Below are 22,070 nucleotides of genomic sequence, written 5' to 3'. Positions count from 1 at the left end.
AATTCATCGAATGTAGTGAGGTGGTTTAATTTCGTCCCAGTCTATAAAATTAATTTCGGGCCATACTCAGCTCTTGCCGATTACCCGCCTACTAATCAGGGCGTCTGTCTCCGTTGCTTTTGAGCGTGAATGGAAATTGTAGAAATTTTCTGTGGAGCAACATTTAATAATAAAGCGTTTTAAATCATCAAAAGCGATGAGCGGTAGCAGGCGCTTTCGATAAAGAACGGGGGGGTGCAGCGCCGCTGCTGTCGCCACGGCCGCTGCCAGTAGCCAGCAAATGGATCCCGGAGCTTTGCCGCATACGGCGTCCAGAGGAGGACAGTCTGCAGGAAATCTGCCGCAAAACCGTTACTAGATAAAATTTTGATATCGGTGTGTCACAAAGCGAAATAGATTGAATCTGCGCTACCATTACATTCACGTCTTCAGCATTCAGACAGAAGAGGCTATAAAAATATTTTATGCCAGCTGCTCTCGATCCACTGACATTATGAACAGAAACAACGCACGCTACCGCTAGACCACAGGCGTAATCAGCCTAGAGTCTCTCTATCTTGGGACAAGTTTTCCTCCAGGAAGTGCCGCAGTCTACAGTGTTGCCAGATTGTGCAGATAACCGGACTTAGAGAATTAGCGAGTTGGCCAGTTTCTTTGTCCCATGTCGCGATCGGCGCGGACTTAGCCTCTGAAGCGGCCGGCCGCCGGTCAAGTTTTATGTCAAAGAGTGTACATCACAAATCATTGTCACTAAGTCGGTAAAATCTGACATCGATCAACAACAATGTTATTACTCCTGGTATTCTTTCTGAATAGCAGCTAATAAACCAGCCAGCAATCACCTCTGGCACTACACACTACAGTCGTTGATATCGATATAATAAAAGTACTTCACAGCCTACAATAATAGCATTTGCTTGCAACAAGAGTAGAAACTCACAAACCTTATCTACGTTGACTGCATTTACGTTTTAATCACAGAGAAGAAAAACATGAAGTTGTGACCCGTATGAGGCAAGAGCTCTGCATAGCGTACTTACGTAGACACTCACATCAGCAGTCTCATTTTGCCTTCGTAGTTTATGGCAGCCTGACAGGACTGCGCTGCCAAATGAGATGGAGAAGAGCCAAATCCGGGTTACGACATTAACTCAACGTCTAGGATATTACGTGCACTCGACGGCAGACTGTCGAATGAGAAATTTGCTTATAGAGTCACATGCGTCCAATTATGTACAGATTCTGATAATTCTGAGCCATTTGTTGCTGTTCTCTTTAATACTCAGGAGAAGGTTGTTTTTCAAGCATTCTTAGAATCTTCAAGAAATTACATCTTCCTATGACGCACAACAATAGGGAGGAAGAAAAATGTATTTTCTCGTGTATTATTTTCGTTTCTAATTCTAATATTTACTAATTAGCCAAGACATTACACCTTGTTAATAGTGTATCGGTGCACCTTTGGAACGAAATACAGGAGTTAACCTGCGTGACATGGATTCCACAGTAACTTGGTATGTTCCTAGATGTCTACGCATAGATCACGTTTTTGAGTGCGGAGCTCGCGCCCGACAGCATCCCACATCTCTTCCGTCGGCTTCACATCAGGCGAATTCGGTGGTCAGGGTATCTGTGTGAGCTTACAGTCATGCTCGACTAACCACTTTAGCACGAGTTGTGCCTTTTGACATGGGCAATTAGCCTGCTGGAAGATGACATCGCTGTCGCGGGAAAGCTCAATCATGAAGAGAGGTAGGTGGTCCGCAAAAAGTTTTGCGTAATCCACATCCGTCATGGTGCCTCAGATTATTACCACATCTCACACGTAATATCACGTGAATGTGCGACATAATTAATAAATTAAGACTGCCCTCATCAGTTGGTTTCTGTAGCGCTGTGCATGTTTCCCCAGGATGACGGCGCGTTCGGACACGATCATCACCTTGACGTAACAAGCAACGTGATTCGTCGAAAGAGGCAACACGTTTCCATTGATGTACTGTCTAAACTCGATGATCCAGTGCCCACTTCAGACTTAATTGACCATGTCGTTGGGTCAGTTTGGGGCCGTCTGCTGCGGATTCCCATATTCAGCAGTGTCTGCTGAACGCCGTGGTCCGAAACACTAGACCCTGCAAGAGTCCCAGTTACGTAGATGCTGACAACAGTAGCACGCAAATAGCCGACCTGCTTCGTTATTCAAAATTCGTCCTTGCTCCGCTAGTACACCAATCCTTATCGGACTAAGTGTGCGCGATATCACAAGGTGGCATTCAATATCACGGCGGGCAGTGGTAATAATTTTTTGTGTATCTTAACATCGAATCCTGAGATTTGAGAAATGTTAGATTTTGTTAACGCCTATGCGGTTATGAGAGAAACTTGGAGTTTCACGACACCGATCCCACTACATGGAACACGAGTTTCTAAGAACGGACTTGTAAACAGACATTACTAGGATACTCGCGATCCTTTAAAGAGGCGTTATTTCAAAAATAATAATTCTGCCAAAAGGACACACTGCTACTTTTTATCAGTTTTAAGGAAAACTGAGCTGGATTTTGATATAAAGTAAAGACAAAAATCTTACACTTTTGTCTCTCTATTAGAAATTTCTTCCGCTGTTAATATAAGACATACGAAAGTTTCCCAGTTTACGATAAAAGTGGTATTTACATAAAAGGAGAAGATATTAGCGTTTGATAGAAGTATCATCTGCCTGTTTATAAGAGCTCTTAGTGCTTTTTTTTAATTGAGTGGATTTCTGTCGCAATGGCTGAAAGATGGTTGACACAACAGACTTCACTGAACTCAATTTTACACTACTGGCCATTAGAATTGCTACACCACGAAGATGACGTGCTACAGACGCGAAATTTAACCGACAGGAAGAAGATGCTGTGATATGCAAATGATTAGCTTTTCAGAGCATTCACACAAGCTTGGCGCCGGTGGCGACAGCTACAACGTGCTAACATGAGGAATGTTTTCAACCGATTTCTCATACACAAGCAGCAGTTGACCGGCGTTGCCTGGTGAAACATTGTTGTCATGCGTCGTGTAAGGAGGAGAAATGCGTACCATCACGTTTCCGACTTTGATAAAGGTTGGATTGTAGCCTATCGCGATTGTGGTTTATCGTATCGCGACATTGCTGCTCTCGTTGGTCGAGATCCAATGACTGTTAGCAGAATATGGAATCGGTGGGTTCAAGAGGGTAATACGGAACGCCGTGCTGGAACCCAACGGCCCCGTATCACTAGCAGTCGAGATGACAGGCATCTTATCCGCATGGCTGTAACGGATCGTGCAGCCACGTCTCGATCCCTGAGTCAACAAATGGGGACGTTTGCAAGACAACAACCATCTGCACGAACAGTTCGACGACGTTTGCAGCAGCATGGACTATCAGTTCGGAGACCATGGCTGCGGTTACCCTTGACGCTACATCACAGACAGGAGCGCATGCGATGGTGTACTCAACGACGAACCTGGGTGCACGAATGGCAAAACGTCATTTTTCGGATGAATCCAGGTTCTGTTTACAGCATCATGATGGTCGCATCCGTGTTTGGCGACATCGCGGTGAACGCACATTGGAAGCGTGTATTCGTCATCGCCATAGTGGCGTATCACCCGGCGTGATGGTATGGGGTGCCATTGGTTACCCGTCTCGGTCACCTCTTGTTCGCATTGACGGCACTTGTAACAGTGTGTTACATTTCAGATGTGTTACGATCCCTGCGAAACCCTACATTTGAGCAGGATAGTGCACTACCGCATGTTGCAGGTCCTGTACGGGAGTTTCTGGATACAGAATATGTTCGACTGCTGCCCTGGCCAGCACATTCTTCAGGTCTCATACCAATTGAAAACGGCTGGTCACTGGTGGCCAAGCAACTGGCTTGTCACAATACGCCAGTCACTACCCTTGATGAACTGCGGTATCGTGTTGATGCTGTATGGGCAGCTGTACCTGTGCACGTCATCCAAGCTCTGTTTGACTCAATGCCCAGGCGTATCAAGGCCGTTATTACGGCCGGAGGTGGTTGTTCTGGTACTGCTTTCTTAGGATCTACGCACCGAAACTGCGTGAAAATGCAATCACATGTCGGTTCTAGTATAATATATTTGTCCAATGAATACCCGTTTATCATCTGCATTTCTTCTTGGTGTAGTAATTTTAATGGCTAGTAGTGTATACTATATGAAACCACAAAATGTGGAGCCGACCGGTGTGGCCGTGCGGTTCTAAGCGCTTCAGTTTGGAACCGCGTGCACGCTACGGTCGCAGGTTCGAATCCTGCCTCGGGCATGGATGTGTGTGATGTCCTTAGGTTAGTTAGGTTTAAGTAGTTCTAAGTTCTAGGGGACTGATGACCTCATAAGTTAAGTCCCATAGTGCTCAGAGCCATTTGAACAAAATCTGGAATACATTACATGTATTCGCAGTTGCGAATATGGACAACCATTAGCTAAATGATGGAATGTCGACAGTGAAACTCTGTTTCGAACCTTGATTTCCCTCTATCACTAACTATAGTTATACCATTAGGCTATCCGAGCCACAGGCGGGATATCCTAGCTGGAGTTCGGGTCCGAGACAAATTTTCACTGTCATCTTTCCATTATGCAGCTACTGGTCATCCATATTAGCAATTGCGAATATATTTAATGCATTTCATAACGTCTGTAGCACAACGCAAACACTGAAATATCATATAAACTACTGAAGTTATAAAATGGCTCAAATGGATCTGAGCACTATGCGTCTTAACTTCTGAGGTCATCAGTCGCCTAGAACTTAGAACTAATTAAACCTAACTAAACTAAGGACATCACACACATCCATGCCCGAGACAGGATTCGAACCTACGACCGTAGCGGTCGCTCGGTTCCAGACTGTAGCGCCTATATGGTGCATGTTGCATCAGTGAGCGTGCTGTCCACGTGTAGAATGGAGAAGGCGCGCGGTCTATCGGAGTTTGACTTAGGGCAGATTGTGATGGCCTGGAGACTCGGCACGAGCGTTTCGGAAACTGCACGACTTGTAGGGTGTTCGAGGAGTGTTGTGGTGAGTATCTTCAACACGTGGTGAAACCAGGGAGAAACCACGTCCAGACATCGTGAGGTTGGGCGGCCATCCCTCATTACAGATGTCGGACGTCGTTGGCTGGTCAGACAGCGAACTGCTGGGCAGAGTACAAGTGTGTCTCAATACACGGTGCACCGCAGCAGACCAACCATGCATGTGGCAATGTTAACGCCACGACATCGGCGACTACGACAGACGTGGGTGTGTGGCCATTGGCACTAGACGTTGTCGCTGTGTCAGAGCGTTACATGGTCTGTCGAATACCAATACTTTCTACACTCCTGGAAATTGAAATAAGAACACCGCGAATTCATTGTCCCAGGAAGGGGAAACTTTATTGACACATTCCTGGGGTCAGATACATCACATGATCACACTGACAGAACCACAGGCACATAGACACAGGCAACAGAGCATGCACAATGTCGGCAATAGTACAGTGTATATCCACCTTTCGCAGCAATGCAGGCTGCTATTCTGCCATGGAGACGATCGTAGAGATGCTGGATGTAGTCCTGTGGAACGGCTTGCCATGCCATTTCCACCTGGCGCCTCAGTTGGACCAGCGTTCGTGCTGGACGTGCAGACCGCGTGAGACGATGCTTCATCCAGTCCCAAACATGCTCAATGGGGGACAGATCCGGAGATCTTGCTGGCCAGGGTAGTTGACTTACACCTTCTAGAGCACGTTGGGTGGCACGGGATGCATGCGGACGTGCATTGTCCTGTTGGAACAGCGAGTTCCCTTGCCGGTCTAGGAATGGTAGAACGATGGGTTCGATGACGGTTTGGATGTACCGTGCACTATTCAGTGTCCCCTCGACGAAAACCAGTGGTGTACGGCCAGTGTAGGAGATCGCTCCCCACACCATGATGCCGGGTGTTGGCCCTGTGTGCCTCGGTCGTATGCAGTCCTGATTGTGGCGCTCACCTGCACGGCGCCAAACACGCATACGACCATCATTGGCACCAAGGCAGAAGCGACTCTCATCGCTGAAGACGACACATCTCCATTCGTCCCTCCATTCACGCCTGTCGCGACACCACTGGAGGCGGGCTGCACGATGTTGGGGCGTGAGCAGAAGACGGCCTAACGGTGTGCGGGACCGTAGCCCAGCTTCATGGAGACGGTTGCGAATGGTCCTCGCCGATACCCCAGGAGCAACAGTGTCCCTAATTTGCTGGGAAGTGGCGGTGCGGTCCCCTACGGCACTGCGTAGGATCCTACGGTATTGGCGTGCTTCCTTGCGTCGCTGCGGTCCGGTCCCAGGTCGACAGGCACGTGCACCTTCCGCCGACCACTGGTGACAACATCGATGTACTGTGGAGACCTCACGCCCCACGTGTTGAGCAATTCGGCGGTACGTCCACCCGGCCTCCCGCATGCCCACTATACGCCCTCGCTCAAAGTCCGTCAACTGCACATACGGTTCACGTCCACGCTGTCGCGGCATGCTACCAGTGTTAAAGAATGCGATGGAGCTCCGTATGCCACGGCAAACTGGCTGACACTGACGGCGGCGGTGCACAAATGCTACGCAGCTAGCGCCATTCGACGGCCAACACCGCGGTTCCTGGTGTGTCCGCTGTGCCGTGCGTGTGATCATTGCTTGTACAGCCCTCTCGCAGTGCCCGGAGCAAGTATGGTGGGTCTGACACACCGGTGTCAATGTGTTCTTTTTTCCATTTCCAGGAGTGTACATCATGCCGATGAGAGGACCCAAACCTGTCGCTTTCCAGTGGAACAACTCATTGACACTTGTACTGCGGGACGGAAACAGGCTGGTAGTGGCTCCATTATGCTCTGGGTTACATTCACGTGGGCATCCATGGGTCCAGCCGAGCTTGTGCAAGATACCACTACGGCCAAGGAATACCGAACACTGTTTGTAGAACACGTACACCCCTTCACGACGATCATGGTTCCCAACGGGTAGTGGCAGTTTTCAGTAAATTAAAGCGCCATGTCACTAGGTCAGGAATGTGACCCCTTCCTCGGACTTTACGGGAATTGCGTGACTTGTGTGTGTAGATGTGGTGCCAACTCCCTCCAGCGATCTACCAAGGTCTCATTGCTTGCATGACACCACGGGTGTCCATAATTATCCATGCCATGTGTGGACATACCAGCTGTTACATAGGTGGCCATAATGTGCTGGATGATTAGTGCCTTTAGAGAGAGGAAGCCTAGTCGTGAAAGTACCAAAGTACAGAGCATTGTATGTAGTATATACATACATAATAACAAATATAGTTCTACAAACAATATTTCAGCTAACTGCATCTAAAACAGTTACTTTCGAAGAGACACAGTAGAAGCGTAACTCTTCATTCTGCTATTTCCTCAGTTTTTCTTACAGCATGAGCAATAACTGTCCCTGCGATCGGTACTTCACACGTCAGATGAAATCGCTGTCTCTGTTTCGTTATAATGAGGTAACAAACAGTGTTGATCCATTTTTATTGAAATAATCAAATTTGTCTACAGGAAAGGAAGAGCTGGATAGAGGCCACATAATACAGACTTCCCAAGATGAATTATCTTACAACATACGAGATGCCAGATGATGGAGGTCCTTATCTAGAGGTTAACATCCCGTTGACTTGTGTTTATTGGAGGCGAAGTAATAGCTTCAAAGTGTGGCAACAGTCGGCCGTTGCTCGCTGAAAGACCCTTCTAGGCAGTCATACAAACTTAAGAGAAATCACAGAGAATCAAATGTTGCATCAGCGCTCCCCTATGTTCCTTCAACAAAATCGCTGACTATTTAGCTTCATGCTGGTCGGTATGGCCGCGCGGTTCTAGGCGCTTCAGTCCGGAACCGCTCTGCTGGTACGGTCGCAGGTTCGACTCCTGCCTCGGGCTTAGATGTGTGTGGTGTCCTTAAGTTGGTTATATTTAAGTAGTTCTAAGTATAGGGGACTGATGATCTCAGATATTAAGTCCCATAGCGGTTAGAGCCAGAGCCATTTAGCTTCAAGCAAAAGAATTGTAAATCGAAAATGGAACAGACCGAAGTATCAACTATTAAAGTGGACAGAAGGAATAAAATTAGATACATATATTATGAGAAAAATAACAATGACAGAAAAGTCTTGGGACCACGCCTGTGGACACCCATAATAAAAAAGGCTACTAATGCGATGAAAGTAAAAGCTTAGACGGTGAACAGTGCCCATCATTGACAGAATAACAAAGACACTAAAGTCAAGTATGATGTCCCAGAAGGAACAAGAGAAGGAAGAACCAAAAATTAAAATTATATAAACACACAAGAACTTAGATTATTACTTGATTTAACTCATCGCTGATCTTCTCTCTTTAGATGTCTCCGCCACCTAAAGGTCCTTACCAGCGCGCACAGATTCCTAGTATTAGGTGTCCCATTGTGTAACACCTTTATGATGTGACATGCCAGCTGGCACTAAACAGGTGACATTGAAATCCGTCTGCTGGCTCCAAAACAAACTTTCGCTTTTCACTGGAAGCATAACCTCACTCAGCTGGCTGACTGTTTACAGGGACCCACGTAACACAATTAAAATACAATGCATTTTCTGCCTACGTCAAGCGCTGTGTTACCTACCAGGAACATTTTTAATTTCCTTGTTTCGTTGAGACCAAAATTAATATTTGTTTGTTTTAATGTACGAGCCTCTCAAATAGAAATTTTTCTCTCTTGAAACCTGACTCCAACGTTACAAATTTGGTCGTTGTTGATTTACGCCCTGTACTCCAGTGTCCACAAGCCATTAGTAGGAAAAGCCGATAGCAGAGGTGGGCCGCTACATCAATGAGGAGCCAGATAAGTGTATTATGAAATCTTAAATATTGCTACTGCTTTAGACAACATGTTTTCCCCAAAACCTCTCCACCACCACAGTGAAATGATCTTCTGATTTTTATCTATCGATTTTCTTATATTGTAGTGATGTATTGAATCCCACGATCAGGACCAGCGACATTTGGATATGGTCATACGTTCAGGAGGCTTAGCTAGTCCACTGTGATGAGCGATTCAGAAGACCGTCCGATGTTAAGGCAATGAGCAATGCGTTCTTAACGCTTGGATGCACAACAAGGGTCCTTCGAGCCAGCGATCTTCCATGTTGGCAGAAAAAGTTCTTAAAAAAAATAGTTTCGTTTGGTTCTCTGCAATCCTTGGAAATGCAATTGACTCTCTCCACGAAAAACCTTATTTGGTGCTAATTAAATTAATTACTGCATGTCTAAAATACCGCAAGGGGCATTTTGGACTCCTTTCGAATAGTTCATTTAACATTGATCTGAATGGCATGTTATGTTGACAGTAATTAATAGTCGGCTCTCCTACGCTCATTGTTAAAATGTCAGAAGTACTACGAAAGCTAAGCATTTCTTTACTCCGAAACTGTTGCAGTTGAGCCAAAGTTTTAGTTTCACGAACAGAATAATTATGCAAGATATTCTTAGTCTTTACCTAGGAAAAAGGCTAAAAAATAACATATTCTGAAATCAAAAAAATTCTTGAATGAACTGAAAATGAATTTATTTTTATCGGGAATATGCAGGTGTTTCACAGCTTGACTGTCCCCAGGATAATAAATTCACGTCCTCTAGCATTCCAAGTGAAGACGGATGACAGAAATTCTGTTATCTTTATTGGCCTTCATGGAACTCAGTCGAGTAAACCATTGCCACAATGCGGCAGAACTCGAGTACACAATATTATAAATGTTCCATCAAAACTAGTAACAGTTAGTGTAACTGTCACTCCAAGAACGCATGCGAACGCTTTAATTCGCAAGGCAAGTTAGAGGGGACCGTGCGTTGTACTAATCTAAAGCCGTGCGGTCCATGGCGCCTTGTCACGGTCCGCGCGGCTCCACTCGTCGGAGGTTCGAATCCTCCCTCGGGCAGGGGTGTGTGTGTCGTCCTTAGTGTAAGTTAGGTTATGTTAGATTAAGTAATGTGTAAGCCTAGGGACCGATGACCTCAGCAGTTTGGTCCAATAGGAAATTACCACCACCACTAATCTAGAAGGTAGGCACATTGCTAATGTCACGAAAGAATTAGCAGAACGTAACGTCTGAGGAAGTGAATGCTGTTTTTGGACCACGATTACACAAAACAAATCAGGGTTGCTTTAGCCACAGTAAAGACACTAACAAAGACATGGGAAGAACAGCAACGAACATTACAATGGATAATTTTTCCAAAGTTTGCCACTATTTTAAGAACTATTGCAGGAAAATTACAATAATGCAAACCTTGAGACAAAATAACATCGAAATTCCACACAGAAATGAAGGCTTCCAAGTGAAGAGGAATTTTATCCTCATTGTCTCCTAGACTATTTGACAGCTGTAGGTTAAGTTCCCAGAAAAATATAAGTGTCACAATGCTCTGCTATCCGCACAACAGTGTCACGGGATATGAAGGGCGGAAAAAGAAGACGGAAATACACTCCTGGAAATGGAAAAAAGAACACATTGACACCGGTGTGTCAGACCCACCATACTTGCTCCGGACACTGCGAGAGGGCTGTACAAGCAATGATCACACGCACGGCACAGCGGACACACCAGGAACCGCGGTGTTGGCCGTCGAATGGCGCTAGCTGCGCAGCATTTGTGCACCGCCGCCGTCAGTGTCAGCCAGTTTGCCGTGGCATACGGAGCTCCATCGCAGTCTTTAACACTGGTAGCATGCCGCGACAGCGTGGACGTGAACCGTATGTGCAGTTGACGGACTTGGAGCGAGGGCGTATAGTGGGCATGCGGGAGGCCGGGTGGACGTACCGCCGAATTGCTCAACACGTGGGGCGTGAGGTCTCCACAGTACATCGATGTTGTCGCCGCTGGTCGGCGGAAGGTGCACGTGCCCGTCGACCTGGGACCGGACCGCAGCGACGCACGGATGCACGCCAAGACCGTAGGATCCTACGCAGTGCCGTAGGGGACCGCACCGCCACTTCCCAGCAAATTAGTGACACTGTTGCTCCTCGGGTATCGGTGAGGACCATTCGCAACCGTCTCCATGAAGCTGGGCTACGGTCCCGCACACCGTTAGGCCGTCTTCCGCTCACGCCCCAACATCGTGCAGCCCGCCTCCAGTGGTGTCGCGACAGGCGTGAATGGAGGGACGAATGGAGACGTGTCGTCTTCAGCGATGAGAGTCGCTTCTGCCTTGGTGCCAATGATGGTCGTATGCGTGTTTGGCGCCGTGCAGGTGAGCGCCACAATCAGGACTGCATACGACCGAGGCACACAGGGCCAACACCCGGCATCATGGTGTGGGGAGCGATCTCCTACACTGGCCGTACACCACTGGTGATCGTCGAGGGGACACTGAATAGTGCACGGTACATCCAAACCGTCATCGAACCCATCGTTCTACCATTCCTAGACCGGCAAGGGAACTTGCTGTTCCAACAGGACAATGCTCGTCCGCGTGTATCCCGTGCCACCCAACGTGCTCTAGAAGGTGTAAGTGAACTACCCTGGCCAGCAAGATCTCCGGATCTGTCCCCCATTGAGCATGTTTGGGACTGGATGAAGCGTCGTCTCACGCGGTCTGCACGTCCAGCACGAACGCTGGTCCAACTGAGGCGCCAGGTGGAAATGGCATGGCAAGCCGTTCCACAGGACTACATCCAGCATCTCTACGATCGTCTCCATGGGAGAATAGCAGCCTGCATTGCTGCGAAAGGTGGATATACACTGTACTAGTGCCGACATTGTGCATGCTCTGTTGCCTGTGTCTATGTGCCTGTGGTTCTGTCAGTGTGATCATGTGATGTATCTGACCCCAGGAATGTGTCAATAAAGTTTCCCCTTCCTGGGACAATGAATTCACGGTGTTCTTATTTCAATTTCCAGGAGTGTAGTTTCATTCCAGAATAAAAGTTAATGAGGAGTGGACCTTCTCGGTCAGAAGGTACGTTCATACAAGTGCAAGGACCAGTCAAGACGGTACCATTCTGACCTGTGGACAAATGTAAAAGGTGTTGCGTCCATAAATGCTCTATGTTTATTTTCGCAGCTGCATCCCAACAACTAGGCAGCTGACCTGATAAAGGAACAGTTTTCCTCAGGGTAATTAGGAAGTAAACGATATGATGTTATAAGGAGAGAAGACTCCAACAGCCAACACCTGCAAAAGTATGTGTACAAGCCATATGACCTTGTGTAGTTACCCACCAGCAGCCGAAGATAATCCGAACTCAAAATTGACCAAAAAAGAAATTACGTGTGCTCGCATAGATCAGACAGAAGAAGTGATCAAACACACAGGAACTGAAAAAAATACTAGCAAAACCAAAGTGTTATTGTTTGTGAAGTTCAAGCGTATAACTTCTGAGGTAAGCCCAAAAAAACTGGAAGTTTATTATTTTATTCATGTTGGGTCTTGCGAACTATGCACCCGTTAATGATAGTTGATGTTGTGGCTGGTTGAGTCACACACAAACTAAAAGTCCGTGGCTTAATTTCAGGAAATTGTAACATAATTTGTGATATTGTATTTCATGTACTAAAATGGAGGTCAGAATATCATTATAATTGCATTCTAAGTAATTCTTTGTCACCTAACCCAAAATTATTTGATAACATTGTTTTAACAAATAGCTTTTAGTATTTTTTTTCTGATGAATGGGTCTTATAGACACCCCTCATTCATTTCTGAGAGTGCAGATACTCATGCAACCAGCTTTTCAAACTTGCTAGAACATGAAAGTTGTTAGCAATAGAAAATTATCACGCATAATACTAGAATTCCACATATTTACAATCTGGTCACTACATGGAAGAATACTGCATAGTGATGATGGATATTATCAACCATTTCCAACAACGTCATATTGAGGCGTCAGGCCTTCCTACCTACTGCGAACGTCAGGTTCCTTTTATAAACTTCTGTTCTTCGGTCTACCTAGTCTGCGGAACTCTCTGTGATAATGCTTAGCACTTTTCATACTAAAAGCTCATTGTTCATTGCGAAATGTTAGCACTGTACTCCTTTTTGTTTTGTTTATTGAAGGTTACATTGTAGTACCGCAGTTCTGTTAAAATTCTCAATTTTGTGTTTAGACGACGTTCCTGAAATGACGACTGGGTGCTCAGCGTAGGCAGTATGGGTGTTCGGAAATGAACGAACGCTGCAGTCTTAGCTTTTTACATTATTAGATAACTTCTTTGCAAGAATGTGTAAACATGACAGTATAGTACACGACGGATAAACTGAAAGAGGTTACGCTTTTTTCAACAGACTGTCCTTCTGTTCGAGAAAATGGAGACTTCAATAACCATTTGGGCATCCTGATATAGGAGTCCCGTGCTTTCCTTAAATTACTTCAACCAAATTCTGGGATGGTTCTAACTACAAGGCTACGGCTAACTACCTGTCCCAACCTTGTTAAAGTAAACCAATAAGCATTTGAATACCTGTACGTATGAATTACAATTAAACGAAAATTAAAAACTTGGTAACGAAGTTAAATTTTTTATCTTGTTTAGTTGGTTTATGACCAACTAACTACACTCCTGGAAATTGAAATAAGAACACCGTCAATTCATTGTCCCAGGAAGGGGAAACTTTATTGACACATTCCTGGGGTCAGATACATCACATGATCACACTGACAGAACCACAGGCACATAGACACAGGCAACAGAGCATGCACAATGTCGTAACTAGTACAGCAATGCAGGCTGCTATTCTCCCATGGAGACGATCGTAGAGATGCTGGATGTAGTCCTGTGTAACGGCTTGCCATGCCATTTCCACCTGGCGCCTCAGTTGGACCAGCGTTCATGCTGGACGTGCAGACCGCGTGAGATGACGCTTCATCCAGTCCCAAACATGCTCAATGGGGGACAGATCCGGGGATCTTGCTGGCCAGGGTAGTTCACTTACACCTTCTAGAGCACGTTGGGTGGCACGGGATACATGCGGACGTGCATTGTCCTGTTGGAACAGCAAGTTCCCTTGCCGGTCTAGGAATGGTAGAACGATGGGTTCGATGACGGTTTGGATGTACCGTGCACTATTCAGTGTCCCCTCGACGATCACCAGTGGTGTACGGCCAGTGTAGGAGATCGCTCCCGACACCATGATGCCGGGTGTTGGCCCTGTGTGCCTCGGTCGTATGCAGTCCTGATTGTGGCGCTCACCTGCACGGCGCCAAACACGCATACGACCATCATTGGCACCAAGGCAGAAGCGACTCTCATCGCTGAAGACGACACGTCTCCATTCGTCCCTCCATTCACGCCTGTCGCGACACCACTGGAGGCGGGCTGCACGATGTTGGGGCGTGAACGGAAGACGGCCTAACGGTGTGCGGGACCGTAGCCCAGCTTCATGGAGACGGTTGCGAATGGTCCTCGCCGATACCCCAGGAGCAACAGTGTCCCTAATTTGCTGGGAAGTGGCGGTGCGGTCCCCTACGGCACTGCGTAGGATCCTACGGTCTTGGCGTGCATCCGTGCGTCGCTGCGGTCCGGTCCCAGGTCGACGGGCACGTGCACCTTCCGCCGACCAGCGGCGACAACATCGATGTACTGTGGAGACCTCACGCCCCACGTGTTGAGCAATTCGGCGGTACGTCCACCCGGCCTCCCGCATGCCCACTATTCGCCCTCGCTCAAAGTCCGTCAGCTGCACATACGGTTCACGTCCACGCTGTCGCGGCATGCTACCAGTGTTAAAGACTGCGATGGAGCTCCGTATGCCACGGCAAACTGGCTGACACTGACGGCGGCGGTGCACAAATGCTGCGCAGCTAGCGCCATTCGACGGCCAACACCGCGGTTCCTGGTGTGTCCGCTGTGCCGTGCGTGTGATCATTGCTTGTACAGCCCTCTCGCAGTGTCCGGAGCAAGTATGGTGGGTCTGACACACCGGTGTCAATGTGTTCTTTTTTCCATTTCCAGGAGTGTATTAACGGGTTGGCTATTGACTACAAATGGTTATGAGCTTGTTTTTATCCCGTAACTTTCAAAGATATTCTTTATTGTGAATTTCAGTATCTGCAAAAGAGATCGCTGTTTCCAGAGCTTGAAACCACTACATGATCATTTCCAGATAACAGCATCAAATGAAAGTACTGTAAAAATTTTACCTATGTACAAATACAATAAAACTGTTGTACACACTCTTGTTGTGATACGCTTTTCTTTGGATTACTCTTGAGTCAGTTCTGATTTTTATTGTAGCGATTTGTCAACGTCTTTATAAAGTTTTTGTACGCTTCTCTTCTGTTCATCTCCCAGAGCTTGATTCTCAGTACCGTGTCAAAGGCTCTAACACACTCAACAGCGTAGGGGCAGCCGCTCGAATCTCTTTGCCTTTTAGTAGTGTTCTTCATTATAAAAACGTTTTCAGTACACAACATACGCCTTCACAAGACGGAGAGATACGTCGGACATTCCCTTCGCGCGGTCTACCATTACACCACTGTCATGAGTAACAGTATTTGTCTTCACAGATTAATCCATGTTACTGGAACAACAGAAATTAACTACCTATCTACTGGAGTAGAGCCCAATATAGCATGTGGCATGTTCTCGGAACACATGTTGTTCATAAAACGCTACCACCTCAGACCCATCGAAAAGCTGACATCAGTTAACAATGTATCTGGTGAATTTAATAACAGTCCAACGCACAGGGCCTCAAACAGAAGCACTTAGTTCATGACTGAGCACTGTAGGCTAAGCTCTCACTGGTATGTAGCCAGAACTCTATCGTACTTCTGTCACGGTATAAGGTCACAACGAGTGTACTTATTTTCTAAAATGTCACATAGTCTTTTAATGTACAGGTAATCTTGATAACAAAACTGGAACACTGCAAACGCTGCACTCGTTATATTAACATATGTACTATCAAAGAAGTCCACTCTGACTGAGGGTGAAGGACTAATTTTCACTTCGAAACATCACTGATGAACGTGATCTTCACAAGCATAAAAAGAAGACATATATATCATTAACGTAACATGTTCCCACTCAGACTGATATGCCGCTTGTTACTTACAACAAAATCGCCTACAAACAAATAATTGGGCTCGAGGACGTATTCGCTTGGCTAAATAAGAAGTACCTTTGCGTGAACCATTTCAGTTTTATTTCGCAGCACAGTTAAATGTGGCACGATTTCTTCTATGAATTGCTGCCGCATATGAAATACTTAATGCTTATTTTCCTGAATTTAATTGGATTTGAGGAACAATACCTTTTCCATTTTCTGTAGTTTGAGATTTGTGGCGCGAATTTTTAAATACATCGGCTCTCTTTTTTTTAAAAAAAAATGTTAGCTTCGGCAGGTAATATGCTCTTCTGTATAATCCGTACAGAGTGACAGCTGAGTAATTTCCTGCTGTCACTCTTCCACTCAATTTATTTGTTGACTTGGTCGTGTTAAGACCGAAAGTGGGATTTATAATTCAGAATTTAAAGCGATTCCTCACGTCCGCGTCTGCTTGGAAAAATTCCATCAAACACGCGTTGGACCGACTCTTTTACGGTACCCAAACGGCATACGAAGAGCCCAATTAATCGTATGTGACATTCTGGGAGGGTTGTGTAATTAGCCTGTTTCACTGGAAAATGAAACATAACTTGGCTTCACATACACAGAGCTTTGCATTCTGTGTGTCACAAGTTTACCACAGGCTCCAGTTTGTTAGTTAAAATAAGTCACGAATTTCAAATTTACAATATTTTTTGATGGAACGCTGAAAATAGGATATTAAACTGAACCTGATTTCCCTCCTTTATTACACTGGAACCATTAACGTTCATCACTAAGGAACTTATCGAGGGCACAATTGTTAATACACTCCAGTTAAATTCTGCGGCTACGCAACACCTACACCAACTTCTGTTTTCATTGTTTCCTTAAATCACTAAAGACGGTTACCGGACCGATTACTTCACCATGAGATGAATAATGCTTACATCGAACCAGATGTAATGTTCCGTATCAAACGGTACAAATTTAATCCAAACTGTCTTTTTTATGCCCCAGAGAATCCTATGCCACATTTTGTTATTAAACAGATTGCGATTAATTTTGTTATGCATATAGCATCGAAGACTCCGGAAATAACACTTATGAATTTGACACAAACTTACCTATTCTTATCTTTAGTACATTACGAACACAACTGTAAGATATGAATATGTCACAGTACTGTCCCTCTTTCCCTCAGTCCAAAGGTTACTGTAGACTCTACCCTTTAGCTGAAATTCCATGAACGGCCGACACGGAAGTGACTTGCAGATTGTACAAAAAATATGAAATCGTTAGATAGTTAGAAAAGGAACATTATGTATACTAAAGGGTACCACTAAGTCGAGCTTGTTTGCACAATAGGATGTTGCACAATCCGGCTTCACCAAAATCAGTAAATTCAAAAGACCAACTACGAACACAAACAATAGTCACATGAATATTTCCTGATAGACAGTGTTCGGTAAACCTCTCTCTCTACCGAAGTTACAGTGTCTAGAAAACATATGTAACAGTTTTCATGATTTATCAAAAATGGTTCAAATGGCTCAGAGCACTATGGTACTTAACATCTGAGGTCATCAGTCCGCTAGAACTTAGAACTACTTAAACCTAACTAACCTAAGGACATCACACACACCCACGCCCGAGGCAGGATTCGAACCTGCGACCGTAGCGGTCGCGCGGTTCCAGACTGAAGCGCCTAGAACGGCTTGGCCACCACGGCCGGCCCATGATTTACGGATATCGGCTTAATTACCACGTACTACAAAAATTCTTTCTATTAAGATATCGTCTGAATATTACGTATACATAACTGTTGTGGCGTTAGTGATGAGAACTCAAATAATTAATTTATAGGGTTGATGTATAATAAGCAGTGAATCCTGTTAAGGAAACACTTGGTTACAACACAAAAGGTAACATTTTTTCGGGCGAAATGCAACTAAACAGAGAAAATAAACTGTAAAAATATTCTATTATTGACGATATAGTAGACAATGTATTATATGACTTCGTTTATGAGTATCACAACAAATGTCTCAATTTTTGTATAACGTTACAGGGTTGTAAATTACAGCTTTACACGGTTTCGAATTATTTTAGGTAAAGCTTACATAACCGTTAGATTCCGGCGCATCTGTAGATGTAAATATACAGTGAATTGTTGGTAGCATCAACTGCTTATACGTTCAGCTTGCCTGTAAACACCAGTATTGAAACAATATCTACGCATATATTTAAACACCATTTAGGTACAAAATGCACACTGTTTTCATTTGGCAAAACAGACTGCGATACCGTCCCTTCTACACATATACTTACAAATTTTAAGGAGGAAGATCATGAGTGCTCAACACATTTATTGTAGAATTGAAGCTCTTTTACGTACGGTACTTACTAAGTGAAAATAAATTTTCGAAACTATCGTGGTTGTAACTGATATGCTAGGCACTCTACAATAAAATTAACATAAAAAAATAGTTGCATAAACTGCACGCAGTCGCAAAGTATGTGAATTTTATTACGACTTCTATTGCCTCGTCACATACTTGACAGTATCCATATTTTACTCATTATTGTATACTGATGTTCGTGAAATAACAAAAAACATACGCACATAAAAAATCGATGCTCGAAGACGGTCGTCCATTATGCAAAATATATTGAGTATAGTAATAACATCCGTGCAGTTTGTGACTGAGATTAGCTTCCTATGTAATAATTCCTCGTTTGAATCGCCTCTGGGCTTACAATTTATGAGATGGGTAAAATGAAGAATGAGTACATACTAAAAAAAGTAGTTTTTACACATTTAAACAGACTGTGAGAACACGTAAAATCGGTAGAGGCAAATTTGGAGCACGACCACCGCAAATTTTGTAATGCTTAGAAATACAATTTTAAAAGAACTCCTGACAGATTAAAACTATGTAACAAACCGGGACTCGAACCCGGGAGCAACTTCACCTTTCGCTGGCAAGTGATCTATTAACTTACTTTTTTTTTCATTTTGTTCGTTGTATTTCATCGTAACGGACGTGACATGTGATCCACCAAAGTTCTTTGTTGATCCTTTCACTCAGTTTTTTATTACAGAGGCCAGCCAACTCTCTGACCGAACACGCAGAGCTACCGTGTGGTCTACTAACTGAGCTACCCAGGCACGACTCACAACGCATCCTCGCAGCTTCACTTCCGCCCACCTCTCAATTCCTACCATCCATACTGTGACGAAGGGTGCTGAGTTGGGTAACTCAGTTGGCAAAGCACTTTCGTGCGAAAGGGTAAGGTCTCAGGTTTGAGTCCCGTTCCGACACGCAGTTTTAATCTGCAAGGAAGTTCCTTACCAGCACACACTCCGCTGCAGAGTGAAAAATACGTCCGAATACCACATTAATCGATAAATGTACACTTTTAAAGAAATTTCTACATTTGACTAATCACTGGTCGTTTATTTTATACAACACTGATTTCGGCTTTGTGGATGTTCTCAAGTGCATGTTGTAATGTTGCGATTTATCTGATCTGTCTAAGTGACATGTCATCGTCGAAAAAACATACCTCCTATCTGTTTTCTGCGACGACATGCCATTTAGACACGTGAGATACATCTAACATGTCCACATGCAATTGAGATTGCCTATAAAAATGTTCACATGCACTTCAGAACGACCATAAAAACGAAATCATGATTTTGTGGATGAATGAACAGTAATTTACGGTCACTTAGCGGAATTTTCTTTCAAAAGGTCATAGATGAATGAGATCCTCCACGATAAAAGTATTGTTTTACCATCCGTACAGGCCTACCTGAATCTTAGGAACGCCTCTGGGAGCAGGTGGGATGCCACACAAGTCGAAGGTTCCCAGCAGGTTGTTATCCCTCGTGAGAGCGCGCTCGCCCTCGAAGACCTGGACGGTAACAGCGGGCTGGTTGTCGGAATACGTCGTGAACGTCTGTGTCTGCTTGCAGGGAATGCGCGTGTTCCGTTCGACGATGTTGGTCATGACGCCGCCGGCAGTCTCGATGCCTAGCGACAGCGGCGTCACGTCCACCAACAGCACGTCTTGGATCTGGGAGCTGGAATCACCGCTGAGGATGGCGGCCTGCACCGCCGCCCCGTAGGCCACCGCTTCGTCCGGGTTGATCGACAGGTTGAGGGCTTTGCCGTTGAAGAAGTTCTGGAGCAGGCTCTGGATCTTCGGAATGCGCGTCGACCCGCCGACCATCACGACGTCGTGTATCGCCGACTTGTCCAGCTTGGCGTCGGCGAGCGCCTTCTCGACCGGCTGGAGCGTCGACCGGAAGAGATCGGAGCACAGCTCTTCGAAGCGGGCCCGCGACACTTTGGTGTAGAAGTCGACACCCTCGAAGAGCGCGTCGATCTCGATGCTCGCTTCGGTGCTGGAGGAGAGCGTCCGCTTGGCGCGCTCGGCCGCCGTCCGCAGGCGGCGCAAAGCGCGAGGATTGCTGCGCAGGTCCTTCCGGAACTTCCTCTTGAACTCCTCGGCGAAGTGGTTCACCAGGCGGCTGTCGAAGTCTTCCCCTCCCAGGTGCGTGTCTCCCGCCGTCGCCTTGACCTCGAACAGCGAGCCTTCGTCGATGGTGAGCACCGAAACGTCGAAAGTCCCGCCGCCCAGATCGAAGATGAGCACGTTCTTCTCGCCGCGCAGATTTTTATCCAGGCCGTACGCCAGCGCCGCGGCCGTCGGCTCGTTGATGATCCGGAGCACGTTGAGACCCGCGATGGCGCCGGCGTCTTTCGTCGCTTGCCGCTGCGAGTCGTTGAAGTACGCAGGCACCGTGACGACTGCGTCGGTCACTTTGCCACCGAGGTACGCCTCGGCTGTCTCCTTCATCTTGGTCAGCACCATGGAACTTATCTCCTCTGGGGAGAACCTTTTCACCTCTCCTTTGTACTCCACGACGATCTTCGGCTTCCCTCCGTCGTTGACCACTTTGAACGGCCACTGCTTCAGGTCGCCCTGGATCTTGGGGTCGTCGTACTTGCGTCCGATGAGCCGCTTCGCGTCGAACACTGTGTTCTGCGGATTCATCGCCACTTGGTTCTTGGCGGCATCTCCGATCAGGCGCTCGCTGTCGCCGAAAGCGACGTAGCTGGGTGTCGTCCTGTTGCCCTGGTCATTGGCAATGATCTCTACCTTGCCGTGCTGCCAGACCCCTACACAGGAATACGTAGTGCCGAGGTCGATGCCCACCGCTGGCATCTTTGGTGGCATGGCGTTCGGGGTTCGCGAAATGTGCTATACCTGAGAATTGGATTGCTTCGCGGGACAGTCTGAAAGTACACGTGAGGGCTTCTTCGATGCCGGCTTTTATACGGCAGCTATGCAGGCACAGTGCCACTGGAAGTTTCTGGATGCACTGCTCACGTCAGCGCGCACCCATTGGCTGGCTGGGTGGAGTGCGGGCTATTTTCTGTAGCAAATGCAGGTGGGGGGTTGCGGAGAGGAAGGGGCAGAGAGAGAGAACGCGTGCGCGAGAGTGCGACAGAGGCGTGTGTTGTTTGGGAGCGCGCGGTAACCATGACAACGGTGTGAGTCAGAGCCGTGTACCGACTAGAATAGCAGAGGACGGGCCGTCAGGCGGTTACATCACGCTAGACCGCGGCGCGCTCGCGAACAGACGGGGCCGCGAGGCGCGGTAAGCAGACCGCCCTGCCCCCCTCCCCCAACCCTTACCACCCCGCCCCCGCGCTTCCGGCACCTGCATTCGGCTGTAAAGTTGGCCGCGCCCTTGACCAAGGACGGTATGCAGACTGCGCTTCGGCTGGCGTGCGGCGCTGGGCAATCGATGAACTTGTTTCTGCAAATACAGCACTCCCAAGCAAGGTAGCTTCTCATCATATATTTGAGGTGCAGTAGTAAAACGATGTTAGGGTAAACGAGTACATCGTTCATTTAATTTTGATCTAAGCTCACCACATTCAGTAACAAATTATCTACGTACTA

At 46.4% G+C, this 22,070-nt stretch overlaps 1 protein-coding gene across 1 annotated transcript in view; it reads right to left on the bottom strand.

The window, feature by feature from the left end:
- Positions 1-21,360, bottom strand: part of LOC126090591 (heat shock protein 68-like) — a 68,034-nt gene extending 46,674 nt beyond the window's left edge. The window contains exon 1 of the mRNA XM_049906997.1: positions 19,908-21,360. Coding sequence (XP_049762954.1) covers positions 19,908-21,338 — 1,431 coding nt within the window. The 5' untranslated portion in view covers positions 21,339-21,360. The remainder of the gene's footprint in view (positions 1-19,907) is intronic.
- Between the last annotated feature and the right edge of the window lie 710 nt (positions 21,361-22,070).

Source organism: Schistocerca cancellata, chromosome 1 (genome assembly GCF_023864275.1).
Source record: "Schistocerca cancellata isolate TAMUIC-IGC-003103 chromosome 1, iqSchCanc2.1, whole genome shotgun sequence".
Lineage (NCBI taxonomy): Eukaryota > Metazoa > Arthropoda > Insecta > Orthoptera > Acrididae > Schistocerca > Schistocerca cancellata.
This window is presented reverse-complemented; position numbering and strand designations above follow the sequence as displayed.